The sequence below is a fragment of the Carassius gibelio genome, chromosome A16, assembly GCF_023724105.1.
Source record: "Carassius gibelio isolate Cgi1373 ecotype wild population from Czech Republic chromosome A16, carGib1.2-hapl.c, whole genome shotgun sequence".
NCBI classification, from domain to species: Eukaryota; Metazoa; Chordata; class Actinopteri; order Cypriniformes; family Cyprinidae; genus Carassius; species Carassius gibelio.
In genome coordinates, this window is record NC_068386.1 from 5,210,363 (window position 1) to 5,229,630 (window position 19,268).

Sequence of the window (19,268 nt, forward strand, 5' to 3'; positions counted from 1 at the left end):
TTCCATAGAAGAAAGACATACAGGTTGAGTATGAACCGGTATGAGCTTTTACTAGCATGGGTAAATTATTTCAGAAGTTTAGTTTTTTGTGAACCATGTTTTCAAGTGGTAGTAGGTCATGTGTTTAATGTGTTATCAAACATGTCACATAGGTGTGGCAAAATATACCAGCTGTTAAAATATGTATGATGGGTAAGGACTTATATTTAAATAAGAATAAAAAAAAAAATTCAATGGCAGCTGAAGGTAGTTTTCTTGCTTAATGACTAAGATGTTAGTTTGATTTTATTGTGTTAAGTGTTAAGATGGATGATTTTGAACATGAGGGTGAGTAAATAATAACAGAACATTTTGTTTTGTAGGGGATGTTGAGTATTTGTGATTTCTATGTGGTTCTGCTATGGCTTATGTTAGCTATTAGGAATATGGTTCTCGTATCTGTCTGCAGAGCTTCGTGCAAAACAATTCACACAATCGTGCAAAACACTCGCTGTGTTGTCTGCTCACATTTGTATTGTAGTTTCACATATATAATGACATGATCTAGGCTTTCAGTCTTACTCTCATCTCTTCCATATCTCATAAAGACAATCATTCCTGGCCGCAATCTTAGTAGTTAACATCTTGTATTAAAAGAGACCCAGACTGCACATTCTTGTCCATATTTTGGCCTCATCTTGTCGTCCTGCTCAGCGGTGTGGTTGTGTCCCCCTGTTTCTGGAGCAGGTAGTGTCATGGACTGAGTACCACCGCCGGATCGATGCGTTAAACAGTGAAGATCTGCGCTCCCTATGCAAACGCCTTCAGGTGCACAAAATCTGTAGAACCCTGCAGATGTAGCTCTAGGTGTTGTACATTGCACTTGCCTAGCTGTGGATGGCAAGTTTGACACAAAAATGTTTGTGCAGAAAATTCCATAATTTCCTATATAAAGTGTAGCCCTTAAAGTTATATTACAATTTTTAGATACACAAATTATTAACAGTACTACCCTTCAAAATTTAGTCAGTAATTTTTTTTTTTTTAAGAATTGAATACATTTATTCATCAAGGATGCATTCTGTTGATCAAAAGTGTGAAATGATAATGTTACAAAAGATTTCTATTTCAGATAAATAATTGATTCATTGAAGAATCCTGAAAATAAAAATGTATAGCAGTTCCACAAAAATATTAAGCAGCACAACTGTTTTCAACTTTGATAATGAGAAGAAATGTTTCTTGAGCACTGAATCAGTATATTGTAATTATTTCTGACAGATCATGTGACACTGAAGACTGGAGTAATGATGCTGAAAATTCAGCTTTGCATCACAGGAATACATTGTATTTTAAAATAGAAAACTATTTTTTTTATTGTAATAATATCTTACAATATTAAAATTTTTACTGTATTTTTGGTCAAATAAATGCAGACTTGGTGAGCAGAAAATACTTCTTTTAAAAAATGTTAAAATCTTGCCCTCCACAAATTTCAGTGTACATATCCCTGCAAAATTACTGATTCAAAGGACTCTGTTAGTGGACATTACTAGCAGTTGTATCCCCTTAAAACCTGAATGAAATGAGGAATTTTCTGGAAGCCATGCTAGAGAAAGTGGGTTGTATTTCCATGTTCAGAATGTTTTGTGGTTCAGGCGGGTGTTTGGGTCGAGGCCTGCATTGATTGCTGCCTGGTTATTTGTTGTAGACAATTAATGTAATTGAAGCACGGCTGGTGTAACCTGAGTGTGTTCAGGCCAAGAGAGGGAATGTTAACTGTCTGTGGCACTACATTGTAAAATAACACCACTAGTCCTCATGTAACAGGCTTTGGAGAAGTGCTTCAGAAACCAGATTCTAAATAGGACATCAAAAGTGGTGATCCAACATAGCACTAAAATTGCCTAAATGTCCTTACCTTAAATGTATGCATTTAGCAGATGCTTTTATCCAGTGCAACTTACACTGTATTAAGTTCATGCATTCTCTAGTCTAGGAATTGAACCCATTACCTTTCGTTGCTAACACCAAGCATAATGTTTGAGCAACAGGAATCCTTGATCTCAATGAAGTTTATTTATATAACCATTAACTGCACTGTCAGAACAACAAGCTTAATTATTAACATCACAAACTGAATAGGAGAACTGACAGTTTCCACTGGTTGGAAGCCACTGAATTTGGTAAATAATGCACAAGTATTTTTCATTAATATAGTATTCCCATCATGCCTAGCCAAAACATTTCCTTCAGGATTAGTTTGTCTTCTCCGGTTATTTTGTCCCCATAGGTGAATTCCACCAGAGATAAAACCACTCTCTGTTCTCCTGCTCAAGTTTAATTTACATGTTAAATCTATGTAACCTCACTTCCACAAATGTTTTGAATACCAAATCCCTGCAGTGAGTATTTATAGGTCAATTTCAGGTCATTATAGGTCATTCTTTGTTAAAGTCTCAGGTTTATGTGGCTTAAATCAGAATGTGACTAGATAGTTTACTAATGGTGTCTTCTGTCTTTAGATCACCACGAAGGAGGATGTAAACTCCAAACATGGCACGTCCATCACCGCCAGCCTGGAGCCAGAGACTTTTAAGCCCAACCTGAACGAACCCAGTGACCTTCTGGAGGCCGAGCAGATTGAGAAGGTAAACGTGCAGTGAAATAAATCTGGCCGCTGCTCCGGGCTTTACAGTGTTTCATCGATCCGCTGGTCCAGAAATAGGCAGCTCTCCTCACTGTTCACTGGTTATTGATTCTCGGCCGGAGGAAGATCTCAGACATGTTAACAGACAGATTTATTCACACTCGTCATGTTATGGCCAGGGGCATAGGAATGATTTGAAAAGCGAAGGTTGACTGTTCTTGAACCATAATTATTTATCCTCATGTCATTCCAAACGGATTTGATTTTCTTTCTTCGATGAAACTGAGCAGAATGTCCATGCTTACTATTTTCCATTTAAGAAAATATACAGATAATGTGACCTGGATATAGAATTAAGAACCGGTTCACCATAAAAACTTTTTTTTAATGGAATTTTAGGATTAATAGTCATGTCTGGTCAAGTCACCTTTATTTACATAGTGTTTTATACAATACAGATTGTGTCAAAGCAGCTTTTCAGTGTTAAACAGTAAAAAAGTGTTTCAATAATGCAAAAGTGTGTCGATAATACTAGAACAGAATGATCTGAATTCTTCCACCACCTTTATTTACTTAGTGTTTTATACAATACAGATTGTGTCAAAGCAGCTTTTCAGTGTTAAACAGTAAAAAAGTGTTTCAATAATGCAAAAGTGTGTCGATAATACTAGAACAGAATGATCTGAATTCTTCCACCACCTTTATTTACTTAGTGTTTTATACAATACAGATTGTGTCAAAGCAGCTTTTCAGTGTTAAACAGTAAAAAAGTGTTTCAATAATGCAAAAGTGTGTCGATAATACTAGAACAGAATGATCTGAATTCTTCCACCAATGTTGACAGAATACTGTATCAAAATATTATTTAAAGAGCCAGTAAGATGAAAATTCTAAGCTTCCTATCACTGTTTAGAAAACATTGTCATTTTGTCAAAATATCATTTTAAAATTACGTCAATTCTCAGAGATCCCCAAACGGTTCGCGCGAAGCTGTTCAAAAGATTCAGTTTCCTTAAACCCCACCTTTCGGTAGCATACGGGGTTCTGATTGGTCAACTGGTTACTACACTTTACTACACAAAAACCATGGTTAATTTTCGTAAGGGAAAAACATCATATCTACACGTCTTTTTTTATCATTCATCCAAGTAATAAAAACGATGACACACACTAACATTTTCATACTCATGTAAGCACGTACATAACCAAACTGAGCACACAACTTCACGGTAAACAATGCGTTAGCATTAGCATATAGTGCTAGCGCGACATACTGATAAGACGCTCGGGAGAAAACAAACACATAACTTCATAATCATACTTCGCGTTGTGATTCTGAGATGCTCGTTGGTCTAAATAAAGTTGGTAATGAACCCTCTTTTATGGCCAAACGCTTTGAAAATCCCGCCTTGAACTCACTGAGATTAGAAAAGCAGTCATCAGTGAAATGTTGTGAACACAACAAAAGGGATTTGTTGTACTGCTCTGGTATTGTGGTGAAAATGAATTTTAGCCTTTGGTTCTTCTGATCTTCATTCTTTGGCAGTGAAAATAAAACAAACTTGCCTTTACAATTAAAAACACACTGTCTCCTCGACATGATGCTATCACCCCCAATTAGTAACCAGAGCATCTGTGTGGGGGGTGGGGCAGGTCAGAGTTTTGTTTCTCTCAAGACGGTAGGCGGAGATTATTATGCAAAGTGTTCTAGTGACGTACAAAGAGATGGGCAAAAGATTTGAAATCTATACCGACTCATTTCAGCGATTCAGAGTCGACTCCTTACTTTAGAAGCCAATACCTTTATAAATCGTGTACTTTTTGATTTAATTACTTTGCACATTGTTTCCACTGATGGACAGCTAAATCATACAGTAATACAGGTAATTTTTGATTTCCTATCTGTGTGGCTCTTTAATGGTGTATTATTTAACATTAATGCTGATGTTGAATCTAAAGCTGCAAAAGATTTTATTTATTTGTTTGTTTGTTTGTTATTTGTGGGTTTGTAGTAAGACATCACAAACAAATGACTCTAAATCGTTCAACAATGAATTGTTTCCTTATGATTTCAACCTTACATATGACTGTCCCCAAGTGTTCTGAAGCCATACGATTGAATAAAAAAAAAAACATTTTAAAAGATAACATTAACAGTTAATGTACTAAAATTACTAAAAATCAATTCAATTGACATTTTTGTAAAAACGAAATGACAAATGCACATAACAAATTACTAAACTTTGAAATATAGAATATTTTTGTAGTAAATATAAAAATAAAAGGTCATTCAAAATTAATTAACACTATAATATCTAAATAATACTAAAATAACACTGACACAGACAAATTTTAATCTCATCCAGAAAGACAGTATGACTGTTCAAATCTTTTTGACTGTCATTACTAAAAGCTGCAGTTGTCAGAGACTTTGTACATGACGTACTGATCTTTTGATGTGATCTTACTGTTCCATGTGCGATGTGTTTTGTAGTGAAGCTTCAGAGGTTTTGTGTCGTTCTGAGGTTTAAGTCATTGCGCCCTACGGGTGCACGCCTTTCAAACGCATCAGTGCTCTGTGAATGGATCACCTGAGGTGGCCTCTCGCAGAACCCTTTATTCAGACGTAGGCCCATTTTGTTGGTAAATCAAATAAACTCATGTCATTACACAGAGTAATTCAATGCTCTCCAAACGCTGGGAAAGCCTGGACCTGCCGGAGGACACAGAGACCGCTGCACACAAACATGTGTCGAGGAAACACACAGCATCTGCTGCCAGCTGTATATATATTTATGTGTGTGTGTGTGTGTGTGTGTGTGTGGTGTACAGCTTCTCTGTGTCTACTGGTTTGAAAAGGTCAGTGCTACTGTAATTGGGCTTTTAATGTTTCGCCCTTTCTGCTGCTCTGATTTTGCACACATCTATTATTTATTCTCCACTTCCATACTGCTGCGTTCCTAAGTCATGTTCTCCTGTTTTTCAATTTTTCTTAATTTTTATTCACAGATTACATCAGAAAGCATTAAAAAGATTCAGGGTCACAGAAACTTGTTGAAAACACTGTCCCATAACTTTTAACAATAAAGTAGCTTTACTACAATAAATATATTCGCAACAAAGTGGTAACGTTGCTGTTTTTAAAGAAATTATACTCATTATTTATTCAAACATATGTTATGTTAACATTATGCTTGATTTTATTTCTGAATTCCAGATCTGACTTTTATTTATATCTATTGTCAAATTTTATTCTGCAAATATCGATAAAAGCTTGTCCATGCTGAAAAGTGAACACAGTGTAAGCAGGATACTCCAAAGTACACATCAATATTATTTTTTGTATTATTTTTATACTATTATAGTTTTTCCATCATATTTTAAATCATCTTTTATATTTTTTATGTTTTATTTTTTACATATATATCTCTCGTAAAGCCAACAAGGAAGTGACTAAAACTGCAATTCATTGACTGGCCGCTGGACAAGGGAGTCAGTCCCATAGACTCCTCATGTTAAAATGCCCAAATTTACAGCAGAAAAAAACATGTTTACATCATGGTGCAAAAAAAGATTTTGGTCTATAAAGCTAATTTTGCCCTTCATGACAACTGTGAGGGGGTGAATTTTTTTATAACTCATCCGTTTAAATTATATTAAGCCTTAAAGTTATGCATAGTTAAGGGCGTGGCCACTTGAGTGACAGGTGGATTGCCCCTGCTGTCACCACTGTCGCGCTAGGTGGGCGTGGCTTCAGCAACCAACTCCCGCCTTTTTCCCATTTTCGATTGTCCGGGAGAGTGACGTGTGACGTGTTGCCAAGATGGCGACAGCCCGCTCTGCACACTTTAGGCTTCAAAAACACTCTACAGGAGTCTACGGGTGACGTCACGGACACTACGTCCATGTTTTTTTACAGTCTATGATATTGCTATTTAGGTTAAACCTGTTGACTGTCGATTGATTGAGCATAAACATTGTTATAAATCTTTGGAGCACAGACTTAAGTTTGGTATCTTTTTAAAGAAGAAACTTGGCAGATTATCTTAGAAGGGAAAGTTATACAAAAATTAAATTTTTAAAAAGTTATGGAAGTTAAATTGTTTCTTATTTCAGTTTTAGTTGTTTAATTTCCATTTATTAAGTGCTTCATCTTAAACTTCTTTAGTTGCCAAGTTTCTCATTTTTGTATTGGAAGTTCATCTAGTGTTTACAGTGTTTTATTTCCATAATCAAAAATGCTTTTAATAGTTTTAATTTTACTTACCTGTAATAAGGTTCTTTGCCTATATGTCATGCAATAAAATCATTAAAATACACCTGGTCATGCATTATGCCTAACTTATTCCCTGTTTTTTTACTCAGCTGGCAAAACATCTCCCACCCAGAACCATCGGTTACCACTGGAATCTGGCCTTCAGCACATCGAAGCATGGCATGAGCATTAAGACGCTGTACCGAGCCATGCAGGATCAGGATTCACCCATGCTGCTGGTCATCAAAGACAGTGATGGACAGGTCACACTCTTCTCTTTATCTCTCACAAGACCTTGGTTTCAGACTTTGACACAGGATTAGAAAAATACAACAGTATTAAAACACCAGAGTCCTCATATCTCATAAGACCAGAAACACTGTAAAGATTTTGGTTCAGTGTTTCCTAATCAGATCTGCTCTCTGTGCTCTTGTAGATATTTGGGGCTTTGGCATCAGAACCGTTCAAAGTCAGTGAGGGTTTCTATGGCACAGGAGAGACTTTCCTGTTCACCTTTTATCCACAGTTTGAGGTTTGTGTTCAGTTTATGTATGATTTTTCCTTACAGGCAGTTTGAAAAGAATTCTGATCTCGTCTGTCATTTGGCATTTTCAGTTTCAAGACTTTCATGTGCAAAATACATTAGAGGATTTACTCTTAAAAATGCTATTTTTTTTCTCACTGACAGGCACACAAATGGACTGGGGATAATCTGTTCTTCATTAAAGGTGACATGGACTCTTTAGCCTTTGGAGGAGGAAGGTCAGTTAACACCAGAGACCTCAACAATAATTAATATTATAATGAATCCTGATTTTCATTAGGCATGTTTGTGTAAGGAAAAAATGAGTATGCAAATGTAAATGTGAAAGTTTGGCCCGCAAATTGCACGGTCATTGTCTCTTTACACAAAACTAAATTTGCAAAAAAAAAATCTCAGTGCTGATGGTGTAAGAGTGTTTGTTTCAAGTGTCTGTGCCATTTAGACTGGATGTGTTCAGGTAGGTAGATATAAAAAAATGCTGTTTAAACCCCTTAATCAGCAATTTTCTTAAAATGTTAAAGAGAAAAAAAAAAATTCTGATCTCAGACTTTTCAACAGTGGTGTATGTAAGGTATAATCAAAGGTTTGCCGTGCATTAAATGGGGGGTGAAATGCTCGTTTTCACTCAATATCCTGTTAATCTTGAGTACCTATAGAGTAGTACTGCATCCTTCATAACTCCCAAAAGTCTTTAGTTTTATTATATTCATAAGAGAAAGATAGTCTGTACCGATTTTTCCCGGAAAAACACGACCGGCTGGAGGCGTGACGTGTGGGCGGAGCTAAAGAATCACGAGCGCCAATAGGCTTTTGCGTTGAGAGCATGTGGAAGCTGTGACATTACCGTGAGGGAAAAACCATCATCCAAAACAAACCATGGCTTACAGTCAGATTCAGCCGTTTATTTATGATCCAGAATCAGATCCAGAGGCTGAAACTGAACGAGAGCAGCAGCAGCAACGACTCCCTCCGAGCGGGGCTCGAACTCAGTCTCCGGCATGTGAGGGGACGCACTAACAAGGAGGCAGAGATATTTTAAGCAGTTTTACTCACCGCCTGCGGTTCCAACACAAGATCGTGGCCCTTTTTCGTTGGGATTGCATCATCCTTAAGAAATAAACGATACGCAAATCCGTCGTCAAACTGGGCCTTGTTTGTAAAACAAGCATCTTCGAAATGCAGGGAACAAACACAAACACTTGCACAACTCCGTTGATGCTCTGTAAAAATAAACTCCATCCACTGGTCCCTTAATGCTGTTTTTTTTTTTTTGGTAATCTGTGCAGGGTTGTCTTGCCCTGGCAACCAAAAACACACTTCGTTTGTGACATTTCACGACGCTCTCGCTCTGATCAGTGAATGTCTGTGCTCTCAGTGCTCTGCTATACGGGAGCGCGCGCTCTTCCGGCAGAAGTGCCCTTAGGACCGATATAAGGAAATTCCACTCCCTCTAACGTCACACAGAGCCATACTCGAAAAAACTTTCCGAAACTTGTGACAAACCGGAAGGAGTATTTTGGGAACAAAAATACTCCTTCAAACGTACAACTTAATTTTTGAAACTTTGTCCATGTTTAGCATGGGAATCCAACTCTTTAACAGTGTAAAAAACTCAGTATGCATGAAATAGCATTTCACCCCCCCTTTAAAGGATTTTTAAAGGAATTGCATTAAAAATCCTTTAATGCATGGCAAGTCGTTGATCTTTGCAGTGCAATATTTGACCGAATGGGTAAAAATGAGTTATTTTCATTGGGGCATATCAGATAAAAATGAAGTTTGTTAAGGATTTGTATCCAAGTACTCATGTGGAGTGTTTTTGTACTGTTATTAAGCATGTCTTACAAGAGAATGAAGGTTTGATTGGAAACCGTTTTCTTGCAGTGGTGAGTTTGGGCTTTGGCTGGACGAGGATCTTTATCACGGCAGGAGTCATTCATGCAAAACCTTCGGGAATCCCATGCTCTCCACGAAGGAGGATTTCATCGTGCAGGATATTGAGATCTGGTCGTTTGAGTAGCAGCTCACATGGAGGTACCTTTTGTTGAGAGAGTAACTGGCCACCAGGCAGATCCCAAACCTTACTGCACATCACCGCAGCTCCCAGGAAGCCCGTAACGGATGCTACTGTTACCGCGCTTGTCGTATGTTACTCCTGCATTTAATACAGAGCTCTTCTTTGTGCTGTTTAGTATGTGTGTGTTTTGTTCAAGCCGTGTGCAGTGTCAATAACCATCGGGGCCCCCCGAGCACTTTTAACATCAAATGGAGATGAGGATGATGATGGTGGAGGAGGCAGCATGGGGTTTGGGCTACCCGAGAACTGCCATAGTCCAATTTAGCTGAGCCAAAGCGCCAGGAGTCTGTTGAAGAGATGGTGTTAGCCGATAGCACGTCACTACTATTGATGGGGGGAAGACTCAACTACAGAAAAAGAAATGCACACACATTCCCTTGCTCTCAGAGGAAGAACATGCATTTTTGGGACATCGACAGATGGCGGTGGCATCCACGAGAACACATTTGTAGTTTCTTTTGAGGCGAAATATTCAAGTGTTGTGAAATTCGTAGTTTTTTCTGTCGTTCACTATCATAGCACACCATGTCGAAGCACATGATCGGAAACCCCATAGTCGTAATGTTCTGTTCGGTGGGTTTTACGTGTGAGTGTGGCTAACGTCGACCCCTCCACTTCTGACGGGGCGACTTTTACTGTTCTTATGTGTCGCAATAGGTTTGTGGAATATGCAAATTCCTGTCCTGTGACCTCAAATAATCCAGACGGGGTACCTTTGTTTTCCCTGTTTCTCTTTCCAAGAGACCCTTTACGTCTTGTCAGATTACTTGCTTTTCTGGCTATCATTTGAAAAGCCTGAGACGTGGTTTAATTGTTTTTCATGAATATAATGACAATTCTATATTTATGTATATGATTATATATATATATATATATATATATATATATATATATATATACATATATATATATATATATATATATACATATATATACAAATATATATAATGATATATATATATTGCTGTTAAGTGTGACAGTGATCATTTTTTGTGCTGATATCTCAGCTGTTACTAATATATTGTATATTACCCTGTAAATTAATGTTAAAATAGTAGATTTGTTCCTATATATATAAATATATAAATGACTATACAGTGTGTGGATTGGTGGGTTGCTTTTCGCACTTTATAAATCTAGTTTCAATCCAGGTTCTTCAGGCCTCATTAGCAGTAGCAGTACAGTATATATTTTTGTTTATTGTCTTTTAGATCATAGAGTAAATTAAATGGTTTATAAAGAGCTTGCTGCTACTGTGGAGAGGAAAAGTCTCAGCGGTCGAGCACAGGGTCGAATGTGACGGACGCCAGCAGGGAAAGTCTCTTTTTCTCACATGTCCTGTCCCAGCTTTTTTTCTTTCTTTTTTTGCTCTGGTATTTTGGGTTTTTTCGGTGTGTAGATTGACTGTGCGCACAGCGAGAGGAACAAGTACATCCTTTCAGAGTCGCAGACGAGAAGTGCAACAAATCCTTCATCTACTTCACCGGAATATAATGTTACAGTGATGTATAAAGAACAATGAATACTAATAAATTGTTGTAACCTGGGACAGAATCAGGTCTCTTATGGTTTTTATTTCTTTGGTCTGGTCTCTGCACTACATAATAAGCAAGTAAATTAATCAATTTTGAATGCTGACTCCTTTAAAAAAAAAAACTGTTAATGCCATAGTATTTTGGAAGGTAAATACAAAATGACAAAATGTTCGTCATGTTATATGAATATGGTAATTCATGTAACATGGCATTAAGTTATTCAGGCTTGTGAGATATATATATATATATATATATATATATATATATATATATATATATATACACACACACACACACTTTTGTGTATAGATAAAATAAATGGTTCATCATGCATGCATAGATCTCCTTAATTTGGTTCAGGAAGTCATGTGTCAACATGAAGCACTGCCTCCACCCATTTACTTCTGTAATTTGTAATTTCTGAGTAAAATTGCGTATTTATCGAGAAAAATATGTAAGGTGGTACTTCCTTTCATCCATTGACACTGTGGATCAACAAACTGAGGGAGGGGCTGAGAAATAACAGTGATTCGTGTAAAAATGTCTCATAGAACAAGTAATTTCAACTTTGTATTGATTAATTAAATTACAGAGACATGTTAATAGCGATATGGAATAGCCACATTCTTAACTGTGAAAATTAACAGTTTTCGGATCAAACGACAGATCTAACAGTTCACATCAAACGACACAGAGAGTCTCTGATTGTGATGGACGATTGACAGGTGTCAAAATTAGGAGGGGTAATGTTTGTAGGAAGGGTTTTGAGCACTGATCTAGAAGTCTACAATAGAGATTATATTATAGAGATAAGTGGTTTTGAGGTTATGGCCAGTTGCCATGACAGTACTGTTGCACTCATTGACAATATCGAGAACTTTGCAACTGTAGCACTGAAGAAGATTCATGTTCAATCTTTTTATTTTGTTTACAAGACCAGAGGGATGCTGTTTACATCCTGCTGGGGCAAGGGCGTCACCTGGTGGACATATAATTTGCACAAAATTTACTTTTTTTTTTATTTTTTTTTTTATTATTCCACAAACCTCTGTCCAATTATAAAAGAATGATACATTTTAAAATACAAAGCTAGAACAGGTTCTCAAATGTTACTGGGTCATTCCAGTCTGTTATAATATTAAAAAAAAAAATCAATATAAAAAGAGGACAAATTATATGAAAGAACAATCTATATAGAGTGGCTACACCGCCAGAAATACTATGAACACAGAGCCACAATTAGTCTTCACATTAAAGCTTTTGGCCTCTTTTCAGTAAATATCCACGATTTTACTTTATACTGAATGCCATATTCACTGCTCATATCATTTTTTGACGGCACAAAATGTTGAACGTTTAAACAATAGAGAAAGGCAAAAATGATATTGGAAGGCCCCATTTGAAAATCATGATAAATGGACACAATTTAAAATAAAAAGTCTGAAATATGTGCAATAAAACAAGGCACATGAAGAAAACAAGTGCTTTAGCTACAAATGAGATGCAGTCCCATTGATTGTCTTTAGTGTCTTGAAAACAGCTAAAATATATACACAAATTTACAACTTAAGCAGCCGAGTGGTTTAATCTTTATGAATTGAAGAATTAATTTATTTTGCACTCAGAAATGTAGTAAAAACACACATTTCTGACTGGACGAAAACATCAAGAAATTAAAGTAGACCAGATTTACTTAATGCACATCCCTCTGAAACATGTGAGACTGTATCAGAAATAGTTTGTAAATGCTGTTTCATGCTGACATGAAACTAAAGCACAGGATTTTACCTCGTTTAATTGCAGGATAAGGCTGAATTCACTACATCAAAGGGTCTTTGTCTATTACTATCAGACACCATATGCATTTCCTCATCTGACACTTGTTCCTTGTGCAGTGTCTGACATGAAACCCTTTTTCCCAAATAATTAGGCACTCGGATGTAGCCAACAGATTTGTCATCTTCCACAACCGAAGACATCAGTTTCTTTTTCAGTTTGACAGAAGATCCTTCCTAGTAAATCAGGTACTGTAACTCCGAGTAAATAAGAGGAAACATGACGGCACAGGCTCTGTACATTATGGCTATGCTGTTGACCAGAGCTCGTGGTATGGTGAGCCAGGATTCAGATCTGAAGCTGAAGTATATGGCATATAACGCCACAGCGAAAAAGTGACAAATCAGAGTGAAGGGTTTCGGTGACAATCTGAGGAAACAAAAACGTCAGAAAAGATGTCAGAAATCTGCAAAAACCAGTGGAAGACATCTAATTTCAGGGGCACACTGATGTTTAAAGTTCTCAGTGGCAGATTTTTTGTAAGTGAATACTTACACGGACAGAAGGCCGATCGGTCCATTGATGCATTCTCCGCCAAGCTTGAAATAGTGGAAACAGGCTTTTCTCAACTGATGCAGTGAATCTGAAAATAGATACTTTAGTTGTGAACCTTATGATTTTTAGAACTGTTTAAGTGAAATTTTAAGTGTTTTCTCACTTACTGTCCGTCGCAGCAAAGAGTTCATACAGAGCTTGAGCCAAAACGTTCACCACAAATGAATGAGATGATTTCCGTTCCCAGTGGAATTTCTTCTTTGCCTGACAACAGCAACAGAGTCTTCATTGCACATTTCCGTTTCTCAGATCCACTATGAGGATCAAACATTCATCCAATGCAATCTGTTCCAAAACCTGTTGAGGTGCCGTACTGTCTATCTATAATACAAAGCTTCTTTATTAGCATTGATGGTTCCAAGAAGAACTTTTAAAATCCATGCAACCTTAAATACACAAAAAGGTTCGTTATAATAAAATAAAAAAATCTTCTTGAGAATATTAAAAAACCTTTTAAGAACTGTTCGCTGACAGATTCTTCAGAGGCACTAAACAAACCTTTTGGATCTTTGAAGTTTGTATTGTTATGCCTCATCTAATAAGCATAAATGTATACATAAACCACAGATATATTTATCAATTAAAAATATTTATAGTATTACAGTATGTAGGCAACTCACTAGGTTTTGCAACCAAGTTGATATTAAATATGTTGTTGTTTTCTGTTTAATGTGCAGTGAATCTTCCAGACTCTGACCACTGTAACTGCAGATGTTACCTGGAGCACAGCTGTGTTGTCATAGAGATCAGGGATGTTCTTGAGCAGCTCTCTCCAGATGCGGATGTCGTTCAGCACCACACTCATGCCGCCGCCGGTCAGAGGATGACGCATGTTATACGCATCGCCTAACAGCAGAACCCCTGATGGAGGACAGGTGGGTCAACACTTTTACACATAAAGCTGCACCTTTTCACTCTGCATCTGGACGGGGTTTTTGGGTTATACAAATTGTCATGACATCCAATGTTTAATTTAACTGTTAATGTAACATCCACATTTTAGAGTTTTCCTGCCTTAAAACTGTATTATTCCAACATTTGACCAATCATTTCCTGATTAAGTTTCTTATGCTAACCAAGGCTGCATTTATTTGATCAGAGATAATGAAAAAACAGTAATATTATAATTTTAATATAATTTAAAATGTAATTTATTCCTGTTATGCAGAGCTGAATTTTCAGCCTAGATACACATTTCAGAGTTTGGGTTAAGTATGTAATAAACAAGGCTTACCGTGTTTATTGACTGGTGCAGGCGGCAGAAAGCTGGCAGGCATTGTTCTCAAGCGATCATTCTGCAGTGCCAACATGAACGGCTCCTTTAAGTGCTCTGTTTAAGCACAATACACATATGTGTGAGCATATTGTCATTTAAATGCCTTAATTGCATTGTTGTCATCTATAAAAAAAAAATACAACTGAAATAATAATTTCAAAAATCCGTGATTGTACCTGGTAGTTGTGGGTAGATTTTTTCCGTCATGTACCCCATAAGGTCTCGAGGCATGTCTCCTCTGATGTCCACCAGAACCCGAGTTTCATTGGAGGAGATCTGATAGATCAACACTGGGCTGGGATCAGCTAGAACCAGCTCTGCATGGTTGGGCTTGAACTGAGGAGAGTCCTGGAAGAGAGCAGCATAACACAATCAGTCATTGTGTTACTTGGGAATTTTTAACAGAGAAATGCAACCGTCATCTTTTGTTTACCTTTATTATGCATCCAACAAAATGAGAAGACACTTTAGCTTTCCCAGAAATCAGATTCTTACGGAACTTGGAGAAACATCCGTCAGCAACTACAGTCAGGGGAGCATGGATCTCCTGAGAGAGAGAGTAAAATTAGTATATAAATATGATATAAAGCCATAACCGTCCTTTTACAAATATTACAGCCAAGTGTAAGTGTGTCATTACCTTGATCGTCCCCGAATCCTTCTCCCTGTACAGAATTCCAGTCACACATCCGTCTTCTTCCTCCAGGCTGGTCACTGTTCCCTCCTCAAACTTCACACTGTGCAAATAAGACATAACATTAGATCCATCAGTCTCCAAATCCTAATGATTCACAAAAGTGCATAAGAGACCCAAGGCCACGGAAACACAAACTTACTATTAAAGAACCTGTAGGTACTGTATAATCTCACCATATATGAAATCTACAGTCAAATGTGTTTTCTAGCAGTGGTTTTGTATATCGGTTTTAAACAGTCTGGTACTTACTTGGGCTCAGCGAGAGCAGCTCGGCGCAGTCCCATGATGAAGCGTCCGTGGTGGAAAGCACGTCCCCCCTGAATGCTGCTCTCCTGCTGGGGATAAGGGATCTCCACCTCCGTTCGGCTCTCCAGGTCATGGATTACATAACCGTTCACCACATGGGCGTCCAAACCTTCAACAGCATCTGAGAGATGACAAAGGGGGAAGTCGTGGCCTAATGGTTAGAGGGTTGGACTCCCAATCGAAGGGTTGTGAGTTCTAGTCTCGGGTCGGACGGAATTGTGGGTGGGGGTAGTGCATGAGCAGTTCTCTCTCCACCTTCAATACAAGCTTGAGCAAGGCATCGAACCCCCAACTGCTCCCCTGGGCGCCGCAGCATAAATGGCTGCCCACTGCTCCGGGTGTGTGCTCACAGTGTGTGTGTGTGTTCACTGCTCTGTGTGTGTGCATTTCGGATGGGTTAAATGCAGAGCACAAATTCTGAGTATGGGTCACCATACTTGGCTGAATGTCACTTCACTTTCCACTTTCACTTTCCAAAGAGTTTGTGAATATAAAATGCAAAGCTGAAAAGCGCAATATGACAGATCTATGCAATAAAAGCACACTTGATCTATTTATTAGATATTTAAAAATATGTACAAATATATTTGGAGGATTTGAACAAGCGTGCATTTAATAGAAAGATCAGATGAAGTGGGACTGTAAACAGGATATGTGTACCCTCCAGGCCAAGTTCTTTGAGTGCCCGATATCCTCCCGGCTGAAGAAGTTCTCCCACTATCCGATCTGGTTCTCTCATGTCCCTCTCCACCACTGTGACCCTCCGGCCGTCCCGGGCCAGAACGGCGGCCATGGCTGACCCCAGCACACCAGCACCCACTATGATGACCTCTGGATCCTCTCCCTGACTGGACTGACTGTCTGTCGCCCTCTTTCGCTTTACATCTCTCTAGTTAGAAAGAGTGATGAAAGAATGAGAATTCTAATAATAAAACCTTTTGTAAATAATAATATTTTTTTTTTAATAATAGTTAGAAACGTCATTAACAAGACAAAAAATACATTGTTTACATCATGTTTATAATTAACTAAAACGTAAACCATTATATATATGTATGTGTGTGTGTGTGTGTGTGTGTGTGTGTGTGTGTTACTTAAATTAAACGTTAACTGAAATAAAATAAAGTATACAAAAACCTAAACGTATTTTATTTCAGCTATTTGCAAAGAAAGCATTTTGCATTGAGATTTAGCTGAACTTGATGTAAAATAACAACTAAAATGTATAAATGCTGTAGCCTATAGAAATTATTATTATTATTTAATGGCAAATACGCACAAAATTACTTTAATGTGCTGTATGTAATGATTGACACCGAGTTGTTGAACCATACTTCCAGTGATCATTTTAACAGCTTAAAATAGTCTACATGGAAACTAAATGCAACTAACTATATAGAAAAACAAAAGCAAAGACAAAAACATTATCTCACCTTCTTAGAAATGCGACTGTCACAGTCTGTAGTGGACTTGGAGAAGAGTTTTTTGGTCGGAGGAAAGGAAGTCAAGAGGTTGAGAGGAATCTGGACAAATTGAGGCGTTTTGAGCGTCTGTCCACGAAAGCCGAGACACGTGACTATCAGCCCCACAGACACGCACAGCACCGCGGCCAGCAGCAGCTCTCTGGGCGCGTCACTCACCAGGGCATCGCATTTCTTATAGATATATGTGAAACTTGCAATTCCAAGAAAGGTCCACATGTCGAAACTCAGTTCAGATATCAAAACAAAAAAATATTATAATAATAATAATAATAAGAGAAATAAAAAAAAAATGTCAACAGCAGTCTTGAAAGACAAGCACAGGTGATCAGACTTTTGAGTTATTGTTCCATACAAAAACTGTGAGAAAAATATATCGTTTTTACGTTTTTCTAAATATTTTAGGTAATGAATTCAGTGAAAAGCCTCTTATTATAAATAATCATAAATAAAAAGTACGTATAATACCCAATACATCAGTGCACTCGAGCTGGTGCGACGCTTCTAGGTGATGCTGAATAATTTATGATAATGAGGGCGCGGATCTTCTTGCAGTTTGTAGGCAGCAGCGTCCCGCCTCCTCGCTTTAGAACGAACCAATCAGAAGCGAGTATTTGGTGAGCAGAGCTCACGCTATCTGGCCATTGGCCCATCCAAGGCTGCTGGTTGGCGAATAGACTGCAGTATGATGTGATGTCACAGAGAGGTTGCGTTTGGCAGATGTTGCGAGTAAAGAGCGTTGTTCAACATAGTCTTAAAAGTGCACGTTGTATTAAAAAAGGGTAAAAATATATTTATGCCTATACATTTGGGACAATAAATAATAAAATACTTTATATAAATAATAATAAATATTAAAATAATAATGAAATATTATTTTATACGTTCAAATATGACACCCTCACCCCCAGCTGATCACACACTGAGATAACCAAGACCAAAAAACTCAATTTAACTCATGACTAATAAAAACAAACGCCACTTTAAAACAAGAGCTTATGGCATGATGTCATGAAGATAAAATAAAACATTGACCTCACACCATAAAACAAGGGTATCCTGTTTTTTAAGGTTTCCAACAAAGGCATGCTTGCAGAGTTGTATATACATTTTGTTGTATTACCTTTAATTTATTATTATTGAAAATAATAATATAGCAAATATATTCTAATGATAATCAACACTGAGAATAATACATTTTAATATAAAAAAACTGTGTATGCATTATAAGTAATGACAGTAAAAAAAATAGACTTCATTGTCTTTATAAAAAAAATAATAAAAACATGAACATAATTTCAAGAAATGTTCTCCTTAAAATTTCAAAAACACAGTAGGCCTATTTATTTTAAAAGGACAGTTCCACCCCCTGTCTAATGACTGTAATCATGTGAGATTCTGGCCAGCTGATCTCAAGCGTCTGTGTGTTTGAATGAGTTTGGCCTTTTTATTTGGTCTTCTTCACAGTCAAGTATATCGTCAAGAAGATGCTCTCACAATCATAATTATTCATTGACACACTGACTGATCTCTGAAGATGTTTGGAAGCCATAGCAGCTCTGCAGGAGCAGGGACACATTTGTATGTAGGGATTTATTTATTTACTGTTACTGGTATTACTGTTACTTAAAAAAATTTAAAATTTAAAAATATTCAGCATTCTTTAAAACTGATGTTCGTCTTGCTCACTTATTTTGAATAATTCTTGTTTTGTAAATTAGAAACAAATCAATGTCTGCAGTTCAGCCTGTAACCACACGGTGACTCTCTCTCTCTCTTTACCCACTAATTTCTCAATAACGGCTTTTTCAGATTTAACTTTTTTTTTTAAACTAGACCTCAAGTATAAAATGAATGCATTGTACACTTAAATGAAAATGAAAGTATTTTACATTTAAATATTTTTAAAAAATTAGTAAACAGGAACAAGTTTTAACAACCAGTAATATTCACTATGAAGCAGAAACTCTATTGTAAATTTCCCCAGCTGGTTGTGAAATACAGTGCAATACAACAGCTGTTTTCTGTGTGAGAAATACTTCATTTTCATGCTGTTTTACTAGAGTATGAGCTCTGA

General features: G+C 37.2%; 2 protein-coding genes across 5 annotated transcripts in view; one reads left to right on the forward strand and one right to left on the reverse strand.

Annotated features, from left to right (window-relative positions):
- LOC128030390 (oxidation resistance protein 1-like) overlaps positions 1–11,059 on the forward strand; it is a 115,798-nt gene extending 104,739 nt beyond the window's left edge. For 3 of the 4 annotated variants that reach the window (XM_052617959.1, XM_052617960.1, XM_052617962.1), the window contains 6 exons: positions 727–807; positions 2,505–2,630; positions 6,995–7,147; positions 7,321–7,416; positions 7,573–7,646; positions 9,313–11,059. In XM_052617959.1, the coding sequence (XP_052473919.1) occupies positions 727–807; positions 2,505–2,630; positions 6,995–7,147; positions 7,321–7,416; positions 7,573–7,646; positions 9,313–9,448 (666 nt within the window). In that variant the 3' untranslated portion in view covers positions 9,449–11,059. The remainder of the gene's footprint in view (positions 1–726; positions 808–2,504; positions 2,631–6,994; positions 7,148–7,320; positions 7,417–7,572; positions 7,647–9,312) is intronic. The other variant, XM_052617961.1, reaches the window with a different exon arrangement.
- An 884-nt stretch (positions 11,060–11,943) lies between these two features.
- Positions 11,944–17,836, reverse strand: LOC128030407 (squalene monooxygenase-like). The gene is made up of 11 exons (XM_052618003.1): positions 17,144–17,836; positions 16,371–16,599; positions 15,654–15,831; positions 15,348–15,444; positions 15,141–15,254; positions 14,884–15,055; positions 14,666–14,761; positions 14,150–14,292; positions 13,539–13,635; positions 13,372–13,459; positions 11,944–13,245 (listed from the first exon to the last, which is right to left on the reverse strand). The coding sequence occupies exons 1-11, from the start codon at positions 17,408–17,410 to the stop codon at positions 13,053–13,055; spliced, it is 1,674 nt and encodes a 557-aa protein (XP_052473963.1). The 5' UTR covers positions 17,411–17,836; the 3' UTR covers positions 11,944–13,052.
- Between the last annotated feature and the right edge of the window lie 1,432 nt (positions 17,837–19,268).